The 23545-nt window shown below is 45.3% G+C and overlaps 1 protein-coding gene across 3 annotated transcripts in view; it reads right to left on the bottom strand.

Moving 5' to 3' along the window:
• pik3c2a.S (phosphatidylinositol-4-phosphate 3-kinase catalytic subunit type 2 alpha S homeolog) overlaps window positions 1-21446 on the bottom strand; it is a 51643-nt gene extending 30197 nt beyond the window's left edge. The window contains exons 1-4 of one of the 3 annotated variants that reach the window (XM_018260365.2): window positions 21184-21445; window positions 18673-18759; window positions 7835-8980; window positions 4885-4982 (exon numbers count right to left, since the gene is read on the bottom strand). In XM_018260365.2, the coding sequence (XP_018115854.1) occupies window positions 4885-4982; window positions 7835-8914 (1178 nt within the window). In that variant the 5' untranslated portion in view covers window positions 8915-8980; window positions 18673-18759; window positions 21184-21445. Of the gene's footprint in view, window positions 1-4884; window positions 4983-7834; window positions 8981-11162; window positions 11317-18672; window positions 18760-21183 lie in introns of those variants that run through there. The other 2 variants (XM_018260366.2, XM_018260367.2) reach the window with 2 other exon arrangements.
• Between the last annotated feature and the right edge of the window lie 2099 nt (window positions 21447-23545).

Below are 23545 nucleotides of genomic sequence, written 5' to 3'. Positions count from 1 at the left end.
AGTTATTGCCAAGTGCTATCCACTCCCCTGTTGGGATTGTTCAAATTTAAAGGAAAATGTATCTCCAGGTTGGGAGGAGGATACTGGGTGGGGGGTATAATGTTCCGGGATATATTATTTGTCTATATAATATGCCCTAAAAATAAATATGGCTCCTCACAGCTTTAAATTACTATCCTGGAATGTGCGTGGAATTAACGATAAAATTAAAAGGGCAGTGGTATTAGATACGGCCAAGAAATCTGGGGCGGATGTTATATTACTCCAGGAGACCCATCTAGTTGGACATAGAGTTTGTGCACTTAAACGGAACTTGGTCTTAGTGGCCTATCATGCAGACTTTTCAACATACTCCAGGGGAGTTGCTATCCTTATTAGGAAGTCACTAAATTATCACTTTCACGCACTAACCTCGGATAGGGGAGGAAGATATTTAATCCTAAAAGCCCAAATTGCCGGCACCACCTATATAATAGTTAATGTATTCTTACCTCCTCCCACAGATAATCAGATACTAAATGAAATTCTACAAAGAGTGGCTGAAATGGGCAATTACCGTATGCCATGGGCAGGTGACTTTAACCTGGTTCCGGATCCGGCCCTAGATAGATTACACCCCTCTGCTCATGACACAAAAAATTTTGCCCGTTGGGTAGAAACCACAGGCCTGCTGGATATCTGGAGATGGTGACACCCCCAACTTAAGCAGTACTCGTGTTATTCTGTGGCCTTTGCAGAGATGTTTCGTATTGATTTATGCCTATGTACAACTGAATTATTACCGTATGTTGAATACTTGACAAGGATGTGTTCAGATCATGACCCCTATTACTGTCTCTAGGTGGGATCACTCAAGGTCGAGGCGATAAATGGAGATTACCCCCCAAATGTATAGCTAACCCTAAGGTTAGTGAGCATCTCCTCCCTTTGCTGACACAATACTGGGAAATAAACCAAGGCTCCGCAGCAGACCACACAGTGTAGGACGCTGGTAAGGCCTATATAAGGGGCGCATATATCTCCCTTATTAAATCAACTCGTAGAGAGGGAGAGCAGGCCCTCTCTCTTGCCCGAAACACTCTAGCTAGAGCAGAATCAGAACTGACACAAAATGAGTATGACGAAACTAAACTGGCTATGCAATCAGCTCAGAGAGATCTGGACTTACTACTAGTAGAAAAATACTCGCAGCATGAGCTTTATAGAGTGGCTGCCTGGTATGACAAGGGAGACAAGAATGGGAAGCTGCTGGCTCTACTGGCTAGGGGAGATGTACCTAAGACTATGATACAGGCCATTACTAGTGGGAACGATCTAATCACAGACCCAGTCCAAATGACAACAATTTGAGATGTATTTTCAATCCACATATCAATCACCACCTGTTATCTCACCAGATAGACCTAAGGAATTCCTAAATACAGTAGATTTTCCAGAAGTTTCTCCAGATCTAGCCTCGCAATTAGACTAAGACATTACTCTGGATGAAATTAAAGATGCAATTAATGGGTTCAGAAAAACATCTGGCCCAGATAAAATGGTACAAGAACTATGAAGACTTTCTGGCCCCTAAACTCCTAGATCTCTTTAATGGAATGAATAGAACAGGGGTTTTGCCTGATTCATGCAGACGCCTATATCACCCTAATACACAAGGAAGGCAAACCCCCTGATAGATGTGATTCATATCGGCCTATATCCCTCCTTAATTGTGACATAAAGATATTTGCCAAGATCTTGGCCAACAGACTCAAACTGGTAGCACCTGAACTAATACATCTGAACCAGACAGGCTTTATGCCCTCAAAGGCCACTGATATCAATGTGAGACGCCTTTTTACTAACCTGGCGTTCCAACATGATAACGTAGGGAATAGGATTGTAGTGTCACTGGATACAGCAAAGGCCTTTGACACAGTTCAGTGGCAATACTTGTGGGAGGTATTAACCCGTTATAAGTTAGGCTCTAAACTCCCGAAGTGGATTCAGACACTGTATGCGCATCAGAGAGCTACGGTATTGGTCAATGGGCAAATATCGGAATGCATATCTCCGGGAAGGGGCAGCCGACAGGGATGCCCTCTCTCGCCATTGCTTTTTGCCCTAGCCATAGAACCCCTGGCCATTACAATACGGGCAAATTAAGAAATAAAGGGCTTACGCATAGGAAAATTGTCTGAAAAAATATCACTCTACGCTGATGATATGCTGGTGTATCTAGCTAACTCAGGTACAGCCCTAGAAAACCTCCTGACAACTGTCTCTGAGTTCGGCCAATACTCAGATCTGAAAATTAATCTCTCTAAATCTGTGGTGTTTCCCATAGACCTTCTTCCTCAGGGCACACCGAACACCTTACTACAGCTCAAAGTAGCAGACTCATTTAAATAACTGGGTATAGTGATACATAAAGATCTTAACAGATATGAACAGCTCAATCTGGAACCAGTAGTACAGACCCTGACTAACAAAGTTTCCATATGGCAAGACCTACCTCTTTCTTTACCAGGTAAAATTAATATGTTTAAAATGATCTTTCTACCCAAATTTTTATATGTTCTCCATAATTCTCCCATAACTCCTCGAGCACAATGGTTCACAAGAGTAGACAATATAATTAGAAGTTTCTTATTGGCAGGAGACCACCCACGATTAAACTTTAGGGTGCTACAGGCGTCTGCAGCTGGAGGAGGCCTAGCACCACCTAATCTTAAACTTTATTTCCTCGCGGCCCAGCTGGTATATGCCCATTGGTGGTTGGTCCCTGATCTGAGCAACTCAGCAGTGGTCTTAGAAGCTGCGGTGATAGACTCCCTTGAGGCCCTTGATAAACTCCCGTACCGAGGTATCTATGTCCCAAGTGCAGAGTGGAACCTGGTACCATGTTCCACATATTCTGGTCTTGTCTTGTAACCCAGAGATTTTGAAGTGCTGTACTCCAATACCTGAAAGAAAAGCTCGCACTACCAATTATTCGTTCACCAGAAACCTGTTTGTTGGGATAACAGGGGACTTGCAGCTACATTCCTATTCTAGAGCCTGTTACCTACAGCTCCTATACTATGCTAAAAAAGCCATTTTAATGCATTGGAAATCACGCAACCCTCCTACAATACAATATTGGCAAAAATTGATAAATGATTCTCTCTCAAACCAGAAACTGACCTATCAAGAGGTCTTTTGGAAGCTCTCTGACCAGGGATCCTTGGCTCTTGGGCAACTCTTCTGATTGCTCTGTCAGAAATCTTGTGAGAAGCACCTGGTTGTGGCCGTTTTAGGGTGAAAAGTTCTTTCCACTTCTGGATTATGGCCCCAAGGGTGCTCTCTGAAATATTCTGAAGCTTAGAAATACATCTGTAACCAATGCTATCAGTATGTTTTGCAACAATAAGGTTGTGAAGGTCTTTTACCCATCATGAGATGCTTTTTATGTGATACCTTGGTAATGAGAAACTTTTTTATAGGCCATCAATTAGGACTAAACCAGCTGATATTAATTTGCACGGATAGGGGACAGGATTACTTTCTATATACGGACACATTTCAGCAGGTTTCTTGGCTTCCCATGCCTTTTTGCACCTCCTTTTCTTCATGAATGGACAAACATGGAACACTTTCCTGGTTTCGAGATAAAGGGCAAATAAGGACTCTTTCACAACCTGGAAAATCACAAGAAATCTTAAAAGTAACAGAACAATGCCAGGAAATGTGTGCGAAGGGCAGGAAATCCACTGGAAGAACATTGCACAATTGCTCACAATCAGAATTCCACTAGATTCTTAATCATGAAAGGAGGACTTGGTGTTCAAGTGGCAAATTCTGATTTATTTTAGCCCAGCAAGTCATGTCTATTACCAGAAAGGCATAAAATGCATTAAACACAGCCCCATGGGGTTCAGCTCCTATCCGGACTGTGTAACTGAATGTGGGCAGCCCTTGCATTTGGTTACCTCTAGAAGGGGATACAGACATCATATACATTAGTTACCCCATAACACCATTTAATATCTTTACACAATTTTTGAAATAATGTAGCAGAGGCCGGTTGATGAACAGACCCGTGCAAGGTTTATGCTACATTGTTTCAAGAGGCAAAACCAGTAGCGCAGAATGGGACAGAAAAATAAATATGCTATCTGTTATAGAAGATGTGAAGGGATCAGAATGTCTTGCACAGAAATGGTATAGCTTCAAATTGCCAAGAGCATTGCCGACAAGACTCAGCAGGCTACCGATAAATGAAAATTCAGGGAGCGAGACTCAAAGAAACATTATCTCCGGCCATGAAATATTCAGCAAGTTAAATGCTGGCACATCGGATGGCATAATCCCTGGAGTCCAATCGGAAATCCAATCTTGAATTGATCTTCCTATTTATTGTACTTATTGCTCAGGTCTTCATACTATATAGAGCATTGCTCTGGCAGCCAGGCCTTCTGCAGCTTAGGGTACTAGCCCACTCAATACACTTCTATACTAAATACACTAACATACTAGGTTAACATAATACCCAGGGACAGCAGGGGAACATTGTGGCATATTTGTAAAGTGTCTCTGATGTACTGACCACAGGTCGGTCTGGTTTGGGCTGACTTCCACACCTTGTCCTTGGGCAGGTTCGTGTTGAACTTTCGCCTCCATCTGTTCCGCGCAAGGCCTTCTACTGCCCCACTTCTGCCTCAGTATGTTCCTTTTAATATTTTTGTGAAGGCCCTGCACCTTCCGTGATGTCAAAGCAGGCAGGAGTGGGTATATAAAGAGGGGATCGAGCCGGGTTAGGGTAGGACACAGGTACGGCCAGATCGGTTTAGGGTCAGGCGTGAGCCGTATTTTTGGCGCACATCACTAATAAATACCTGTGCATATCTAACCACACAAACTTACCTTGCAACTTCTTCACAAAAAGCAGCAACTTCTTCATCATCTGCTTCGAATTCCTTCAGAGGCGACTTCTCTGCCAGAACCTTGGTCCCACGGTCTCTCTGCAACAGAACGAGACACAGAATAAGCTGCAGCACACACGATAATGGCAATGGACAGATCATTATTTTATATATTCTTCCAGAACTGCCCTCGTGAACAGATGTCACTATAGTAATAGAATATGTCCCTTGCAGTCAACAAAACCATCTATTATAAATACCCATATAAAAGAAAAGTGGCCTCAAAAGTGACTTTGCCTAAACAGCCCATTTTTAATGGGAAAGTTTGCCTTCATTTATAGTGAGGCCACGATTTTATTGTTACTGTTTTATTACTTTTATCTTTCTATTATTCTTCCAGTCACTTGTTCAAACTGCCGGCTGGTTTCTAGGGTAATTTAGACCCTAGCAACGAGGTAGCTGCTGAAATTCCCGACTGGAAAAGCTAAACAAGTGGAATGAAGCAGATTGTTTACATTGCAAATCGAGAGGTTATCAGAAACACATGTTATTTTCGTGATATTGTCCCTATAAATGCGAGAATGAATTTCTGCTATAGGCAGACATCTGGTTAAAGTACAGCAATGGATAAATGCACTGAATCATACGCTTATTCACATCACTCAGATTCCTCAGAAAGTGCTCATTTTTATTATTTTCACTGCCAAGAGCTTTTGCCCACACACTGCTGGGATTAAGTGCTGCTTCCAGCAGTGTAAAGGGGTCAGTGCCGGGCTGGAAAGAAGCACTTTGCAGCCAGAGAGAATGAGTGTGTTTGTGGGATGAATCTCCCATTTCCCGGACTGGGGGGGGGGGGGGGGGCCTGAGAGTCATTCTGCTGCCTTGTGCACTTAAAATTAGTGTCAATATAATGTAGTGTTGTGCTGCACTGGTAAAACTGGTGAGTTTTCTTCAGAAACTCTACTATAGTTTATATAAAGAAGATGTTGTGTAGCCATGGGGGCAGCCATTCAAGCACAGGATACACAGTAGATAACAGATAAGTACTACTATAGTTTATATAAACAAGCTGCTGTGTAGCCATGTGGCAGCCATTCAAGCACAGGATACACAGTAGATAACAGATAACTACACTATAGTTCATATAAACAAGCTACTGTTTAGCCATGGGGCGGCCATTCAAGCACAGGATACACAACAGATAACTACTACTATAGTTTATATAAACAAGCTGCTGTGTAGCCATGGGGACGGCCATTCAAGCACAGGATACACAGTAGATAACAGATAAGTACTACTAAAGTTTATATAAACAAGCTGTTGTGTAGCCATGGGGCAGCCATTCAAGCACAGGATACATAGTAGATAACAGATAACTACTACTACAGTTTATATAAACAAGATGCTGTGTAGCCATGGGGGCGGCCATTCAAGCACAGGATACACAGTAGATAACAGATGAGTACTACTATAGTTTATATAAACAAGCTGCTGTGTATCCATGGGGGCGGCCATTTAAGCACAGGATACACAGTAGATAACAGAGGAGTACTACTATAGTTTATATAAACAAGCTGCTGTCTAGCCATGGGGGCGGACATTCAAGCACAGAATACACAGTAGTTTACAGATAAGTACTATTATAGTTTATATAAACAAGCTGCTGTGTAGCCTTGGGGTAAGTATCGTTTTGTAACGGCAGCCGGCACATGGCCAGTTTCTCCCCATAGGGCTGCAAGAGTTAAGGTCCACGATGTGATTTGTGCTGCAGATACGGCACGGGAATAACTACTAAATCAAGTGCCGGTTCAGAAGGCAGGTCGGCTTTCATGCTCAGAGTAATACAAGCCCCTTGTCTCTGCTCACAGGATCAGTCCCTTTCCAAAAATGCATTAGGAATAATTTGCAGCACCCAGTATAAATACGGCGGCTGCTTTTTAACCTCACATTCTTTCCACAGTCAGACCCATTTACTTATGCAGAATGTTATTGTGCACCATTCATAAATACAGGTATAGGACCTGTTATGCAGAATGCTTGGGACCTGAGGTTTTACAGATGAAAATTGAGCATAGGACTGGCCAGATATGGGATGACTTTGACGTAGTTGGCCAGCTTAAATATATTGCAATATATGGAAAAGCAATCCCTGTTTTGTTTAAAGGGTAAGGAATTTTTCAGTAGCAGTATGCACAAAATGTCTCTGTCTTAAATATATTGATAATAGGCTGAGTGCAGAGGACTCTTGTATTTGTCTATATGTATTTTGTGGTCACAGCCACAAAATTATATATATATTATAGTACATTGCCCTTTAACCCCCCTACAGTTAATTTTGTACAGGTATGGGATACTTTACCCGGAAACCCATTATCCAGAAAGCTCCGAATTATGTAGAATCAATATATATATATATATATATATATATATATATATATATATATATATATATATATATATATATATATATATATATATATATATATATATATATATATATATGTACTATATTATATATTTTAAAGAACAACTGTCTTAAGCACAGGGGAATAACCATTCTGCTATAGTTTTATGGTATTGGGGGCTGTTCCTGCTGAATTGTGCTTAGTAAAGGGGAATCCCTATTCTGCCATAGTTTTATGGAATCTCTCTGTGCAGACTATGAGCAAACTTAGAGGGCTGTTCGGTCTGAATTGTGCTTAATACAGGGGAATACCTATGCTGCCATAGTTTTATGGGATCTCTCTGTACAAGCTATGAGCAAACTTAGGGGGCTATTTCTGCTGAATTGTGCTTAGTACAGGGGGATCCCTAGAGAAATAGCAAGTCAGGAACATCAAAAATACAGGAAAAACAAACAAAAGAAGAAAAAAAATGACACACTGATTTCATAATTATTCGGTGACATATTATATTTGGTGATCCTTTAAAGACAGGAGAGTAACACTTACCACCGTTTGGTCCCACTTCTGCTGTAAATGCGTAGGTCGGATGTTAAGAGAAAGGCTTCTTGTAACAGTAGCTCCAGAAGGTTTGCCGTTGAGTTTCTTCTCGGGGCTATTATGTTTTATAGGTTTTTCCTCAAGCAGAACGGCATCCCAGGGATCCTTGGCTTTGGAGTCAGTGGGAGCTGCCCCACTGACCTGTGCATGTATTGAGAAGTCTGTGCTATCAGCCTTGAGTTTGCTGAGAGGATCAAGATCCAACCAATCGAATTTATTGATGCTGTCCGCATTATCTGCACCATGCAGTGTAGGGGAGGTGCTCTCAGATTTGGGTGTATCTGCCTCAGCACTCAGCCTCCCATTCTTTACAAACTCAGAAGTAGTGGCAATTTTATCAAATAGTTTAGCCATGTCCGGAGGAACAGTATTGGAGTACCCTGGCAGGTTTCCTCGGGGTTGAAAGGGGGCACTGGCTGACATCTGATAGGACATGTACTGCGTGCAGGTTGGAAGACGGAGATAGACAGGATTGTGGCGTTGCACGGCAGGAACGTTTGCGTTGTACCCATTCTGGAAAGGATCAGCGCATTTGGGGTACGACGCAGAGAATGTTGGCAATAAGTTCATATTTCCCTGGATTCCAGGGGCCCATTGACTACTCTGGAATGAAGGCTGGCCATAAAACTGGGAGGAGGCACGTGGGTTAACTACTGGCACCTGGGATAGGGCTAGAGGCTTGGGTGGTCTCTTTAGCTCAAAAAAATCATCCAACAGCAGCCTCTCCATCTCTGCATCTGTAAGTTTCTCTACATCGATCCCCAGTAGGGTCTCTGTGTTCTTTTTAGCATCGGACTCTGGAAAGACCATAAGGTCAGGCTCCTGTCTGCCCGAAGCTGGAGGCTTTTGCCGGGTTGGCATGAAAGCTCTTCCCTGGCCTCTAACTTGCCTCCTGTCTTTCCGCAGCTTGGCTAAAGCCTCCGCTTCCATTTGCAGCGCCTCCTCTTTGTCGATCTCTTTAGGTCTCGTTGTACCTGCAGATGAGGATATGTTCTGTCTGAAGCCATTGCTGCTGGATATATAAGCCATGTTGTGCTGGACAAGACCATCGACAAGCTCAGAGCTGCCAGTACGCTCAGTGGATCATCACTGGATCTAATAAGGAAAAATAAGGAAAATTAAAAGCAATATACATATATATCTATCCAAAAATGCATTGGCACTCACAACAAAAAAATCAATTACGTGCTTGGGTGCAACATAAACCAAAAATATAGAAGGCCGCACTCATGGGACTCATAAATCAATACGCTATAATGTATTGTAGGCAAACATACAGACTTTTTGGCTGAACACCAGCCCTTCAACTTCCACTTCAGAGGCCACCCCTTTAGACTAGAAGAAAAGAACACTATTACCAATACACCTATAACCAAAAACTTGGGTGCCAGTCTGAAAAATGTAGATAAGCAGTGCAAGGAGACAGCACACCAAGAAATTACAGCAACAAAGTTATTCTGAAGAAAATAGGAGGTTTATTGAACCTCCTATTTTCTTCAGAATAATTTTGTTGCTGTAATTTCTTGGTATGCTGTCTCCTTGCACTGCATATGTATATATATATATATATATATATATATATATATATATATATATATATATATATATATATATATATATATATATGTATGTATATATATATGTCACTTCCCCCTGCTTACAGTTGCTTTTTTGTGTTTTCCCGCCACATCTGGTATTTATTTCGTTTGTTTGCACCATTTTTCACTTTGAGAAAGGCTGTTGTATCAGCCGAAACGTCAGCGATTGCCCACTGAATAAATTGATATTTATCGTTTCTAAGACCTGCGAGTGCGATCTTCATTTCCTTTTTTATATATATATATATATATATATATATATATATATATATATATATATATATATATATATATATATATATATATATATATATATATATATATATATGGGACATACAGGAAACACTATGTAAAAGAAAAAAAAAAGTGTACTTCTCTGTAATTATATTACTATATAAAACAATCTGACTTTTCAATTATTGTGTAAATAAGGCTCAGTCATTTATTTCACTTAAATCATGGGGTGCAGAAATCAGGAAGCAACTGTTCCCCCAGGGGTCACCCACCCAAACAGAATCATAGCTTATATGTAAAATGATGTTTGTTGAGTTTGAGCTCACAGGCATGTATATTGCCCCCCTCCATTAATAGGATCATTTGTGCCCCTGAGTGTGGGGGTAAGAATACAGGTATGTAGGCCAGCCCTGAGAAATCAGAGAGAAAAGGGTTAATGGGAATAAAGAGTTAACAGTTGTATCCTATCGGTGCTGTTGATGCAGCATAGGAAAGGGGCGGATGTTAAATAATATAATAATCTCCAGTCAGTGCCAGAAGGAGCTGATGATACCAGGCCTATCTCCTATCCATGTCATAGAGCAAAGGGTTATTGGTTGTATTTCAACAGGGTCTCAAAAGTGGCTAAACAAAGGATGTGTTAATGATTGTAACTTCCCTCACAGAGCCAGTCAAATCCAGGGTTAATGGTTGTATCTCCCAGCAGAAGCAGCCTAAGGGTTAATGTTTGTTTCTTCATGTTGAGTCAGTCAAACCATGGGTTAATGACCGTATCTCCCAACAGAAGCAGCCTAACTTAGGGTTAATGTTTGCTTATTCCTTTTTGAGTCAAACCATGGGTTAATGGCTGTATCTCCCAGCAGAAGCCACCTAACTTAGGGTTACTGTTTGTTTCTTCCTGTTGAGTGAGTCAAACCATGGGTCAATGGTTGTATCTCCCAGCAGAAGCAGCCTAAGGGGTTAATGTTTGTTTCTTCCTGTTGAGTCAAACACAGCTGTTGCCATGCGGAAGGCAAAGCTACAGGTAAAGGCAAAAGACAAAGATAAAGTAAGTAATAAAATTGTCGAATGGTGTCGCAGCGTTGATCTGACGCGACACGACTGTCGGATGCAGCCTTGTCATGTCGGCGCAACGCTGTGACGGATTGCGCCCGAAAACGCTCGTGGAGTCCTACCCTAAAAGGAAAGGGAGATAAAGGAAGCCAGAGGGGACCGACATTCTGCATCTGTTTAGCTGTAAAGTGCCGTGGCCCCAAGGCAAATAAAATAACACAAGGCAGAACAAACAAATTCTCAGCTAGCCATTCCCTGGGACAGGCCTACTTTACAAACACAACCTCAGAGAGCAGCAATGCTGCAAAAAGTTATTAATCTCACAGTGACATTCAGCCTGTGGCTCTCTGGCTCCTGCTGTGATCAACAATCTGGGACCCTGGGGGTCTTACTTGGCATGATGGGAGCTGTAGTTCAGAGACATCCAGTCTGAGGGAGTCAAATCCTGAGCCTTTGCCAGCAGCCCGTTCAGCAGATTTCGGCAAGGCCTTAATTGCATTCCTGATAGTCTTGCCCCGAGGCTTCACACAAGAGCTGCTGGCTTATTGAAAACAGCAACGTGCGGGGCTATACGGTCCCTTCCAATAAGAGAAAGGGAAAATGAAAACAAAAGGCACATGATTTCCTTAGCTACAGAGTGACGGGTCCCTTTTATCGTTTTCTGTTCCTATTCCTCACAGGCAATGGAACCTTCACACGGGAGCCAATTCTACTCCCACGTGGGGAAAGCACCGGCTCAGTCGGCTTTACGTGCTGCTAGGTATTTTCCACAAGTAAATGATCTGGAAATGATTTCAATAATCACACAAGCGCACGCAAAGTTATTGCTGCCGAATACCACTAACTAGGTCTCCTGTAACTGCCAAATATTGTTGTGGAATTAAAGGCCCACTATAAACTCAATTTTACCAACAGAATTGATGTTTGTCCAAGAGGAATAGATGGGGTGGCACAGAGTTATGATATTTCTCTGTACTGGTTATAGAAAAACCTGGCAAGATGTTCCCAGTATGAAGGAGGCCATTTATGAGCATTGAAATGACATCACTTCCCTTGGCTGTCAGGCCACACCCCAGACGGACTTCTTCTTCTATTGCTGAAACTACAGGCTGAGTAAGGAAATTTTACAGAAAGTAAAAACATCGATCTTTTAATAATTATTCAATACATGCAAAACTTTACTGAAAACTGCAGAACATGAGTGGCAGGGAGACAAGACTCACATGGGTGGGAGGTGAATACCCCCAAAGCTCTGCAGCAAACAGAGAATAGGGGTTAGAGAAAGGGTCAGAATTACAATGACCTTTCTGGACAGTCTCCACCCCAGTGTGGTGCCACCCTTTCGGACAGTCTCCCCCCCAGTGTGGTGCCACCCTTCTGGACAGTCTCCCCCAGTGTGGTGCCACCCTTTTGGACAGTATCCCCCCAGTGTGGTGGCAACTTTCTGGACAGTCTCCCCCAGTGTGGCGCCAACCTTCTAGACAGTCTCCCCCAGTGTGGTAGAAATTCAAAGCAGATTCACCTGCGCTTGTTTGTATCCACACCTACATTTGAATTTCTACATTGCCTGGCTTTTGGACAGTCTCCCCCAGTTTGGTGGCACCCTTCCGGACAGTCTTCCCTAGTTTGGAGACACCCTTCTGGACAGTCTTCCCCAGTTTGGTGCCACCCTTATGGACAGCCTCCCCCAATTTGGTACCGCCCTTCCGGACAGTCTTCCCCAGTTTTGTGCCACCCTTCTGGACAGTCTTCCCCAGTTTGGTCGACCCTTATGGACAGTCTCTCCCAGTTTGGTGCCACCCTTCTGGACAGTCTCTCCCAGTAGTGCCAACCTACTGTAAATACGCAATATCATTCTACTGTACATTCTCCTCAGGGCCTCCTTTACATTAGCAATATAAACAATATTCTAGTCTTCATTAGCCTTCAGCAATATAATTCTATTCTACAGGACCCTGGTGGCCATTTATATTAGAAATGGAAGGGCACACATCGTGCATGTAGATCCATCCAAGACTGGCAACTCCAAGCTGCCATTATTCCTGTACCACTTTGGGGTTGTTGCGGTGTATCACATAGATCAAGGGTCCTCAACCTTATTTACCCGTTAGCCACATTCAAATGTAAACAGTGTTGGGGAGCAACACAAGCACGAGACATGTTGCTGGTAATGGAAATAAGGGCTGTGTTTTTACTGGTAGCCCTTATGTGGACTGGCAGCTATGGGAGGCTCTGTTTGGCAATACAACTGGTTTTTAAACAACAAAACTTGCCTCAAAGTCTAGAATTAAAAAATAAGCACCTGCTTTTGGGCCACTGAAATCAACATCCAAGGGGTTGGGGAGCCACATGTTGGGTATTATTGACATAAAAAAAACTCAGGGCTATAATGAAAGAGGGGAGAGAAGTGGATAGAGGAAGGATGCCTTCACTTCTTGTTTATCGTGGATGGGAGACAAGAAATTTGGCACCTGCATGAGAAAGTGACCAAACCAGAAATCCACTGAGTCTGGTTGTTACAAAACCATCAGGACCCCATGTGCCTTTGGAAAATAGGGCTGAGAGAGTATTTGACTTGGGCAAACCCAGGACAGAAACCTCCTGTGGCAGGGGTGTACATACTGATAAAAGCACAAAGGACATTGGGTGACTCTCAGTATATATAACCCTTATGGGCAAGCTGCAGCCCTCCAGCTCCAATCAGGCAAAGATCTGCTTGCCAAATAAGCAGACCTTTAAGTGTATGTCCAGCTTTATTGTTATGACAAGATGGCCACAAGGGGGGCAGAAATCTAGTAAATCCCATGTCTGCCCCAAAGGTCACTTGTGTTTCTCCAGATGTTTATGCAAGTTGTACAACATGTTTGGCCTGAGTATATAAACCACAGCCACTCTCTTATACACAACAAGGACTTGCCTACACAAATGGGCACACCTAATTAAGATTAAGCCCAAAACATTTGCCTTAAAAAAAAGAAAACCTAATTCTAAAGGCCTCCATACACGGGCCGATAAAAGCTGCCAACAGACCGAGTCAGCAGCAGTAAAACAGGGGTTCTACGGTAACTTGAAAAGCACACAGCATATGTAACATATGTATAGAGAAAAGTTGCCTAGAATTGTGTCTTCTTTTATTAGGCATAAATAAGTATTATTTTGTGGGTTAATGTTTCCTTTAATGATACAGTAAAGGGAAACAGTATTGCAGCACCCTTGTACCATGGAAAGTGCAACAAATGAGGTTTCCCTATAAATGTCTCTGGATTGGTGTAGAGGGGGCAGATGGTTTAGAAGGGGAACTCCTTGTCTGTGTGAGAGGAAACCCAAGTGACACACACACACTTGGATAGACAACTTTTTTCCTAATTTTGGTTCTGTACATTACCACAATGAATTTTTCATTCCTCAGCACCTGATAGACAAGCTGAGCTTGCTTGGACTGAACACCTCCCTCTGCAGTTGGGTTCTGGACTTTCTGACCGACAGACCTCAGTCAGTCAGGATTGGAAACATCATCTCCAGAACCACCACACTGAGCACCGGAGCCCCTCAAGGCTGTGTGCTTAGTCCTGTACTGTTCACTCTGCTGACACATGACTGTGCAGCCACGCACCGCACAAATCACAACATAAAGTTCCTGATGACACAACTGTGGTGGGTCTCATCAGCAATAATGACGAGTCACCATACAGAGAGGAGGTGCAGCGGTTAACAGACTGGTGCAGAGCCAACAACCTGTCTCTCAATGTAGACAAAGCAAAGGAGATGGTTGCTGACTTTAGGAAGACTAGGAGTGACCACCTGCCACTGTACATCGACGGCTCTAATGTGGAGATCGTCAAAAGCACCAAATTCCTTGGTGTGCACCTGGCGGAGAACCTCATCTGGTCCCACAACACCAGCTACTTCGCCAAGAAAGCCCAACAGCGCCTCTACTTCATGCGCAAGCTGAGGAAATCCCATCTCCCACCATCCATCGTCAAAATCTTCTACAGAGGGACTATCGAGAGCATCCTGAACAGCTGTATCACTGTCTGAGCTGGGAACTGCACTGCAATGGAGTGCAAGACCCAAAAGAGGATAGTGAAGACAGCAGAGAAGATCATAGGTGTCTCTCTTCCTTCCATCACCGACATTTACACCACTCGCTGCATCCGTAAAGCCACCAGTATTGTGGCTGATCCAACACACCCCTCACACTCACTGTTCATACTCCTGCCATCTGGAAAAAGTTACCGAAGCATTAGAGCCCTCACTACCAGACTGTGTAACAGTTTCTTCCCCCAAGCCATAAGGCTCCTGAATACTCAGGGACCGGACAGATCTCTCTCACACACACACACTCCATCTGACCTTACTATATACCACAACATTACAAAGCCACTGTACGCCATTGTATAAATAAATATACCCGTGAGTGCTCCTAAATACTTTCTAAATAATAAAGCCTTTAGCAGGAGCACAAGCCTCCCCTGTGCAAGACTAGAGGAAATGCCTGAGAACATACCATTTCCGACCCAACTTGTCATGGGTCACAAGAGGCATCAGCCCCATGAACAGACTCCTACTGTCACCCTCCTGACTCCCGGGAAACTCTCCCATGGGAAATGCTGTCAGAAACATTTAAGAGCTACTTATTGTATTGAGTCACTATCCCTGGGGACGTCACCAAAGGAAACAAAACAGTAATTAGTAAAAAAGGAAGATTCAGATGTCGATTTGAACAAGTTTATGTTGTGTTAAATGATGGCTCCTGGTTACAGGAGGTGGAAAGTAAAGCACTGACTTTTTCATAAGCAGATATTTAGAAACATTGGGGTAACACTCACACTGCTATAGTTCCAGGGTTACGCAGGGCACAAATAAGCACTCACCCCAAATCTCCCCCTAACTGGCCTTCAGGCTGGGCCCCCATATCTCATAACAAGGTTACAGATATATAGAAACACTGGGGTAACAGTCACCCTGCTAAGCACCACAGTAGACTAAAAGACAATATAAAATAAAGTGTAAGCTCACCATTATCACAATCGTATCACAATTAACTAGACTGGTGAGATAACTCCTCCTGCTCTGTCCGCTCAGTGAAAATGAGACGTGGGGGGGAATACATGCAAACAGAACTCCCTGTATACCTTGGGCTCGTCACAGAAATGCTAACAATACAGGTGAGACGGCGAGAGGTGAAGTGCAGAACAAATAAAGGAAATGAGACAGGAAGAGCCTCTCAGCTGATTCTCACTTATTGCTCCGTTTGTGCTACAGACAGAAGAGAAAGACGCTGATGAAAGTGCAAGGAGAGAGGGTGCAGGTACCGTAAAAAAGGAGAGAGGGTGCAGTTACCGTAGGGAGGAAAGAGGGTGCAGGTACCGTAGGGAGGAAAGAGGGTGCAGGTACCGTAGGGAGGAGAGAGTGTGCAGTTACCGTATGGAGGAGAGAGTGTGCAGTTACCGTATGGAGGAGAGTGTGTGCAGGTACCGTAAAAAGGAGAGAGGGTGCAGGTACCATTGGAAAAAGATAGGGTGCAGGTATCGTAGGGAGTAGAGGCTATGGTTTTAAAAATTATTGGCAGATTAGGGTTTGAATCCCAAAACAAACCTTTGTGGCTTGGATAATTTGTTGGAATTCCTTGAGCCTCAGGCAGTATTTTAGATTGTGCTTTAGGGATTCTCACTGACTAATGCGTTCAGTGTAAATAAGTATAAAAATACCGGCCAGATGACTTTGTATCAGGGGTATGTATGCCCCAGTAGAAAGGGCACAGCTGATCTTTTCCATGTCGGACTATTTGGTAGTGAGAAAAAGACAATAGTGTGTTCATGACTGATACCGTCCCATTCTCCCCCTTTTCCTTCCATTTATAGAGGTAAGGAAATAACATAAGTGAGTTGATGACCAACTGAAATATTTGTGGGAAGTAGCAGAGGCCATATTAAGACTATGAAATGAACCGTCACGCACACACAAATTAATCAGGACACAACTGCACACAGTCAAGATGCACAGAACAGATGATTTGCAAGAGGGCTCTTGCTGTGGTGCCACTGCTGAACGTTCCGATAACTTCAAAAAAGTGTTGCAGCTGAATGGTTAACAGAGGCAGTAGAGACAGGGAGCAATTCCTTGGCAGGGGCTAATTGTTACCATGTGAATATTTGAATGGTTGCCCAGGGCAGACAAGGGCAGTTCCAACAGAGCCTTCCAAGGCGATTTCCATTCAAGCCAAAGAAGAATCCAGCCAATTCTTTATGCTGCTCACACACACAACACAGTGATAAGCTGAAGGTGGCAAATCTTTTGGTGGCCCTCCTAGGGGGCCCGCATTGTAAGAAACAAGCACAACAGAGGAACATAGTCTCTAAGACACAGGAGCAAAGGGCATTTCCCAGAAACATTCCATTCCAGAGAGTTTGGAACTTGGCTCAGGCCTGAAACTATTTGCCGAAACCCTATTTTAAGAAGCCCTCAACCCCCCCCCCGCCGGATGAATCCTCAATTGCCAGCAGCTCTGTGTTATGCAGATTTCAGGAAAAGAGCTGGGGGGGGCACATGGAAGATATGCCCAGGGAATGACAAGGTTTCTCTTGTGCACAATGTGCAGGGGGGAGACAATGCCTGTGTTAAAGATTAATGACAGACTGCTGTCTATGCAATTGTGTAGCTTGAATTGTAACCAACATCTGCCCCCCCCCCCCCCACCAACTAGAGTGCTCAACTCTCCAGCCCCAGGAGACTCCTTTGACTAACCACAACCCATTAAATGCCACACAAAGGAATAGCGAGGCAGCTCGTAGGAAAAGCAAACAGTCCTTCTACCAACCAAAATATTTGCAGCATAATCTCCATGCTGTTATATCTATTCTGCTTGGATGGAACTGAAAGTTAAAGGCCAACAAAACAGCTCTCAAGTGTTGTGGAAAATGCTGCCCACCAGAGGATGTTCCAACAAAACTCTCATCACCCCAGCACTAATGTCTAAACCGAGAAATATGTGACACTGTACCACAGAGGGAAGCAAGACCCCCAGGGACACTGGGAACTCTATGTGAAGTTCTGCAGCTACAGAGAAATATCTAATGTTCTGACTGGGGAGTGTATTTCCTGGTACTCGTGTAACTGTCTTTACTTCCTTTGCACGGGGGATTGTATTTCCTGGTACTCATGTAACTGTCTCTACTTCCTTTGCACGGGGGAGTATATTTCCTGGTACTTGTGTAACTGTCTCTACTTCCTTTGCACGGGGAAGTGTATTTCCTGGTACTTGGGTGACTGTGTCTACTTCCTTTGCATGGGGGAGTGTATTTCCTGGTACTTGTTTGACTGTCTCTACTTCCTTTGCACGGGGGAGTGTATTTCCTGGTAGTCGTGTAACTTTCTCTACTTCCTCTGCATGGGGGAGTGTATCTCCTGGTAATTGTGTAATCTACTTCCTTTGCACGAGGAAGTGTATTAACTGGTACTTGTGTGACTGTTTCTACTTCCTTTACATGGGGGAGTGTATTTGATGGCACACACATGCCTCTCTTCACCCTTTCAGGCAGAAAAGATCAGCCTTATCCTGTGTTATGAGAGGGGTTATAGGAATAAATTCAGGATATAAGCAACAGTCCCAAAAGACTCCATTATGGTTACATCACTGCTGGCTGGAAATGCCTGAAACAGATGAAAGTTTGGCTGAGGAAGAGGAAAGGACCACAGTGCACATATTATAGAAAACTCCTAGTGGAAGGTGAGAGAGAAGAGTGTATGTCCCCATACAGGGATATATGGGGACATAAAGGGATATACAGGGATATATGGGGACATACGGGGAGATAGAGGGATACATGGAGAGACACATGGGGATATACAGGGCAGTGAGAGAAACCATCAGATCATTAGAAGCAGCAACTTATCATTTACCTTGGCTCCCGGGTCACTGGTTCTGTAGGTTATATCCCTAACAGGGACCCATTCCTAAACTGCACTCTCTGTGCCAACCACATCTTCCTGAATGAGAGACAAAGAAACTGCTTAGCTACTGCACCTGTCTATGTCCCCTCTCCCCCAGTCTATTCCCCCTTGTACACCTCTCCCCCAGTCTATTCCCTCTTGTACCTAGGGTTGCCACCTGGCCGGTATTTTACTGGCCTGGCCGATAAAAATGCTGGTTGATCCCAATGTTATTAATAGGGAAAAAAGATAGATATATAGGAAGGCCGGTATTTATTTTTACAGAAAAGGTGGCAACCTTACTCGTACCCCTCTTCCCAGTCTATTTCCCCTCGTACCCCTCTCCCCCAGTCTATTTCCCCCTCCGTACCCCTCTCCCCCAGTCTATTTCCTCTCATTCCCCTCTCCCCCAGTCTATTTCCCTCGTACCCCCTCTCCCCCAGTCGATTTCCCCCTCGTACCCCCTCTCCCTCAGTCGATTTCCCATCGTACCCCTCTTCCCCCAGTCGATGTTTCCCCTCGTCCACCTCATCCCCCCCAGCTCGATTCCCTCGCCTCATCCCCCAGTTCGATTTCCGCCTCGTCACCACCTTCCCAGTCGATTTCCTCGTACCCTCTCCCCAGTCGATTTCCCCTCTCCCCCCAGTACCTCTTCCCAGTCGATTTCCCCTCGTACTCCTCTCCCCCAGTCGATTTCCCCTCGTTACCCCTCTCCCCCAGTCGATTTCCCCTCGCTACCCAACTCCCCCAGTCGATTTCCCCTCGTACCCCTCTCCCCAGTCGTTTCCCCTCGTACCCCTCTCCCCAGTCGATTTCCACTCGTAACCCCTCTCCCCCAGTCGATTTCCCCCTCGTACCCCTCTCCCCCAGTCGATTTCCCCTCTCCCCCAGTCGATTTCCCCTCGTACCCCTTCTCCCCAGTCGATTTCCCCTCTCCCCCAAGTCGATTTCCCCTCGTAACCCCTCTCCCCCCAGTCGATTTCCCCTCTCCCCCAGTCGATTTCCCCTCGTACCCCTCTACCCCAGTCTATTTCCTCTCATTCCCCTCTCCCCCAGTCTATTTCCCCTCGTACCCCTCTCCCCCAGTCGATTTCCCCTCGTACCCCTCTCCCTCAGTCGATTTCCCATCGTACCCCTCTCCCCAGTCGATTTCCCCTCGTACCCCTCTCCCCCAGTCGATTTCCCCTCTCCCCAGTCGATTTCCCCTCGTACCCCTCTCCCCAGTCGATTTCCCCTCGTACCCTCTCCCATCTCCCCTTCCCCCAAGTCGATTTCCCCTACAATCCCCCAGGTCGATTTCCCCTGCGTACCCCTCTTCCCAGTCGATTTCCCCCTCGTACCCCTCTCCCCCCAGATCGCATTTCCACTCGTAACCCCTCTCCCCCATGTCGATTTCCCCTCGTACCCTCTACCCCAGTCGATTTCCCTCTCCCCCAGTCGATTTCCCCTCGTACCCCTCTTTCCCAGTCGATTCCCCTCGTACTCCTCTCCCCCAGTCGATTTCCCCTCGTACCCCTCTCCCCCAGTCGATTTCCCCTCGTACCCAACTCCCCCAGTCGGATTTTCCCCTCGTACCCCTCTCCCCCAGTCGATTTCCCCTCGTACCCCTCTCCCCCAGTCGATTTCACTCGTAACCCCTCTCCCCCAGTCGATTTCCCCTCGTACCCCTCTCCCCCAGGTCGATTTCCCCTCTCCCCCAGTCGATTTCCCCTCGTACCCCTCTCCCCCAGTCGATTTCCCCTCTCCCCCAGTCGATTTCCCCTCGCTACCCCTCTCCCCCAGTCGATTTCCCTCTCCCCAGTCGATTTCCCCTCGTACCCCTCTCCCCCAGTCGATTTCCCCTCGTACCCCTCTCCCCAGTCGATTTCCCCTCGTACCCCTCTCCCCCAGTCGATTTCCCCTCGTACCCCTCTCCCCCAGTCCATTTCCCCTCGTACCCCTCTCCCCCAGTCGATTTCCACTCGTAACCCCTCTCCCCCAGTCGATTTCCCCTCGTACCCCTCTACCCCAGTCGATTACCCCTCTCCCCCAGTCGATTTCCCCTCGTACCCCTCTTTCCCAGTCGATTTCCCCTCGTACTCCTCTCCCCCAGTCGATTTCCCCTCGTACCCCTCTCCCCCAGTCGATTTCCCCTCGTACCCAACTCCCCCAGTCGATTTCCCCTCGTACCCCTCTCCCCCAGTCGATTTCCCCTCGTACCCCTCTCCCCCAGTCGATTTCCACTCGTAACCCCTCTCCCCCAGTCGATTTCCCCTCGTACCCCTCTCCCCCAGTCGATTTCCCCTCTCCCCCAGTCGATTTCCCCTCGTACCCCTCTCCCCCAGTCGATTTCCCCTCTCCCCCAGTCGATTTCCCCTCGTACCCCTCTCCCCCAGTCTATCTCCCCCTCATGCCCATCTCCCCGTCTAATTCCCCTCATACCCATCTCCCCCTGTCTAATTCCCCTCGTACCCCTCTCCCGCAGTCTATTCCCCTACTTACCAGTCTCCCCAGTCTGTGCCCCTCATTCCCTCCTCCGTAGAGTCCTGGTCCCCAAATAAAATATCTCCTCCGCGCCTGTGTCCCTTAATAACTGTCCCTCCGCCGCTCTCTCCCCTCAGAACAGTCTCCGGCCGGTATAAAGCCCACGGTACATCTGTGCCTCCCGCTGACAGACTCACTTCCCAAAAGGCAGTGCGGCGCGCTCCCGGGTCAAGCCGCCGGAAGAAAAGCGCACGCGCAGATATCTAAACGTGCACGCGCCACTTGCCCCCTGCCGGCCATTCCTTAGCGCTGCAGGAACCTGCACCAGACGGAATATGTAAAGTGCTGCTGCTCCCTACAGAACATATAGAGGAATTGCCAGTCTCCCCTCTACACTTTATTGCGACCACAGCCCCGGTCCCCTCATTGTCTTACCCCCCGCATAATAAGTTTTCTCTCAATTTATATATAAACGTTCACCCATTAGGGCTTCAAGGCTTCACAGCCTCACCTCTGTCTATTTTTCTTCTCTGATTCTGATTCGTGATACAAATGTAAAGAAACTCAATTAAGTTCCAGGTCAGAACCAGCAGTGCAGAGACCACACATGGCATCACTGGGGGTGGCAGTCATTTGGTGTTCGTTGTTGTTGCTCCGCATATGACGCCATGTTCAGACTGCAAGTTCTTCAGTCAAGAAAATTCTCACGCCTGGTAATTCTGCATCCAGCGGTGTGTAATAATCACATTTATTATGGGAAGCGGCTTCTCACTCAGAGAGGAAAAATAAACTTTTCCAGGGAGGAGTTTTCCATCCCATGGAACCTCTGATCTTCCAACTCTGAGTCTGATGCGAAATATTCCAATCGTTCCAAGTTGCAAGAGAATTCTCTTTGCCGCACGGACCAACTCAGAACTTGTACTCAGTCTCCGACCTGACTGTGCGTGCGTTTTACGGGGTTTATAGAGAAATTAGAGGAATTCTGCGTTATACTGAAAAAAATGCCCCCCCACTTTTATCTTTACATAACCCCCTTCTCTTTTTCTCTTCTCCCCCTAATGCGATGGCCTTATTCTCCCCCATCCTCCCCTTCTATATTTCTCCTCTCCCCCATTTGTCTCTCTACTCCCTAACCCCCTTTCCCTTCTCTCCTTCTGTCTCTTATCCACTCTCCTTTTCTATTCTCCCCCCAACTGTTTGGCCTTACTCTCTCCCATCCTCGGCAATACACGCAGAGATATTACCCGCAGCAGACAGAGATTTTCTAACCTGTCCGATCGACCAAATGACCAATCTCCAATGGACGAAAAATGTCGGGACTCTCCCCACACGTTCCGAAAATCGTACGAATCCTCGATTTGTACAATGAGATCTTTGCGTCTATGGCCAGCTTTACTCTCCCCCATCCTCCCTCTTCTCTCCCCTTCTATATTTCTCCTCTCCCCAATTTGTCTATCTACTCCCTAACCTCCTTTCCCTTCTCTCCTTCTGTCTCTCATCCCCTCTCCTTTTCTATTCTCCCCCAACTGTTTTGCCTTACATAGTTAAATTGGGTTGAAAAATGACAAAGTCCATCAAGTTCAACCCCTCCAAATGAAAACCCAGCATCCATACACACACCCCTCCCTACTTTCACATAAATTATATATATACCCATAACTATACTAACTATAAAGCTTAGTATCACAATAACCTTTGATATTATGTCTGTCCAAAAAATCCAAGCCACTCTTAAAGGCATTAACAGAATCAGCCATCACAACTTTACCCGGCAGTGCATTCCACAACCTCACTGTCCTGACTGTGAAGAACCCCCTACGTTGCTTCAAATGAAAGTTCTTTTATTCTAGTCTAAAGGGGTGGCCTCTGGTACGGTGATCTACTTTATGGGTAAAAAGGTCCCCTGCTATTTGTCTACAATGTCCTCTAATGTACTTGTAAAGGTGTAATCATGTCCCCTCGCAAGCGCCTTTTTTCTAGAGAAAACAATCCCAAACTTGACAGTCTACCCTCATAATTTAAGTCCTCCATCCCTCCAACCAATTAAGTTGCCCATCTCTGCACTCTCTCCAGCACATTTGTATCCCTCTTAGGACTGGAGTCCAAAACGGCACTGCATACTTCAGATGAGGCCTCACCAGGGACCTATAAAGAGGCATAATTATGTTTTCATCCCTCGAGTTAATGCCCTTTTTTATGCAAGACAGAAATTTATTTGCTTTAGTAGCCACAGAATGACACTGCCCAGAATCAGACAACTTGTTATCTACAAAAACCCCTAGAGCCTTCTCATTTAAGGAAACTCCCAACACACTGCCATTTAGTGTATAACTTGCATTTATATTATTTTTGCCAAAGTGCATAACCTTGCATTTATCAA

This window comes from Xenopus laevis, chromosome 4S, assembly GCF_017654675.1.
Source record: "Xenopus laevis strain J_2021 chromosome 4S, Xenopus_laevis_v10.1, whole genome shotgun sequence".
Lineage (NCBI taxonomy): Eukaryota > Metazoa > Chordata > Amphibia > Anura > Pipidae > Xenopus > Xenopus laevis.
The sequence above is the reverse complement of the archived record's forward strand: the minus strand, read 5'-3'. Positions and strand labels throughout refer to the sequence as shown.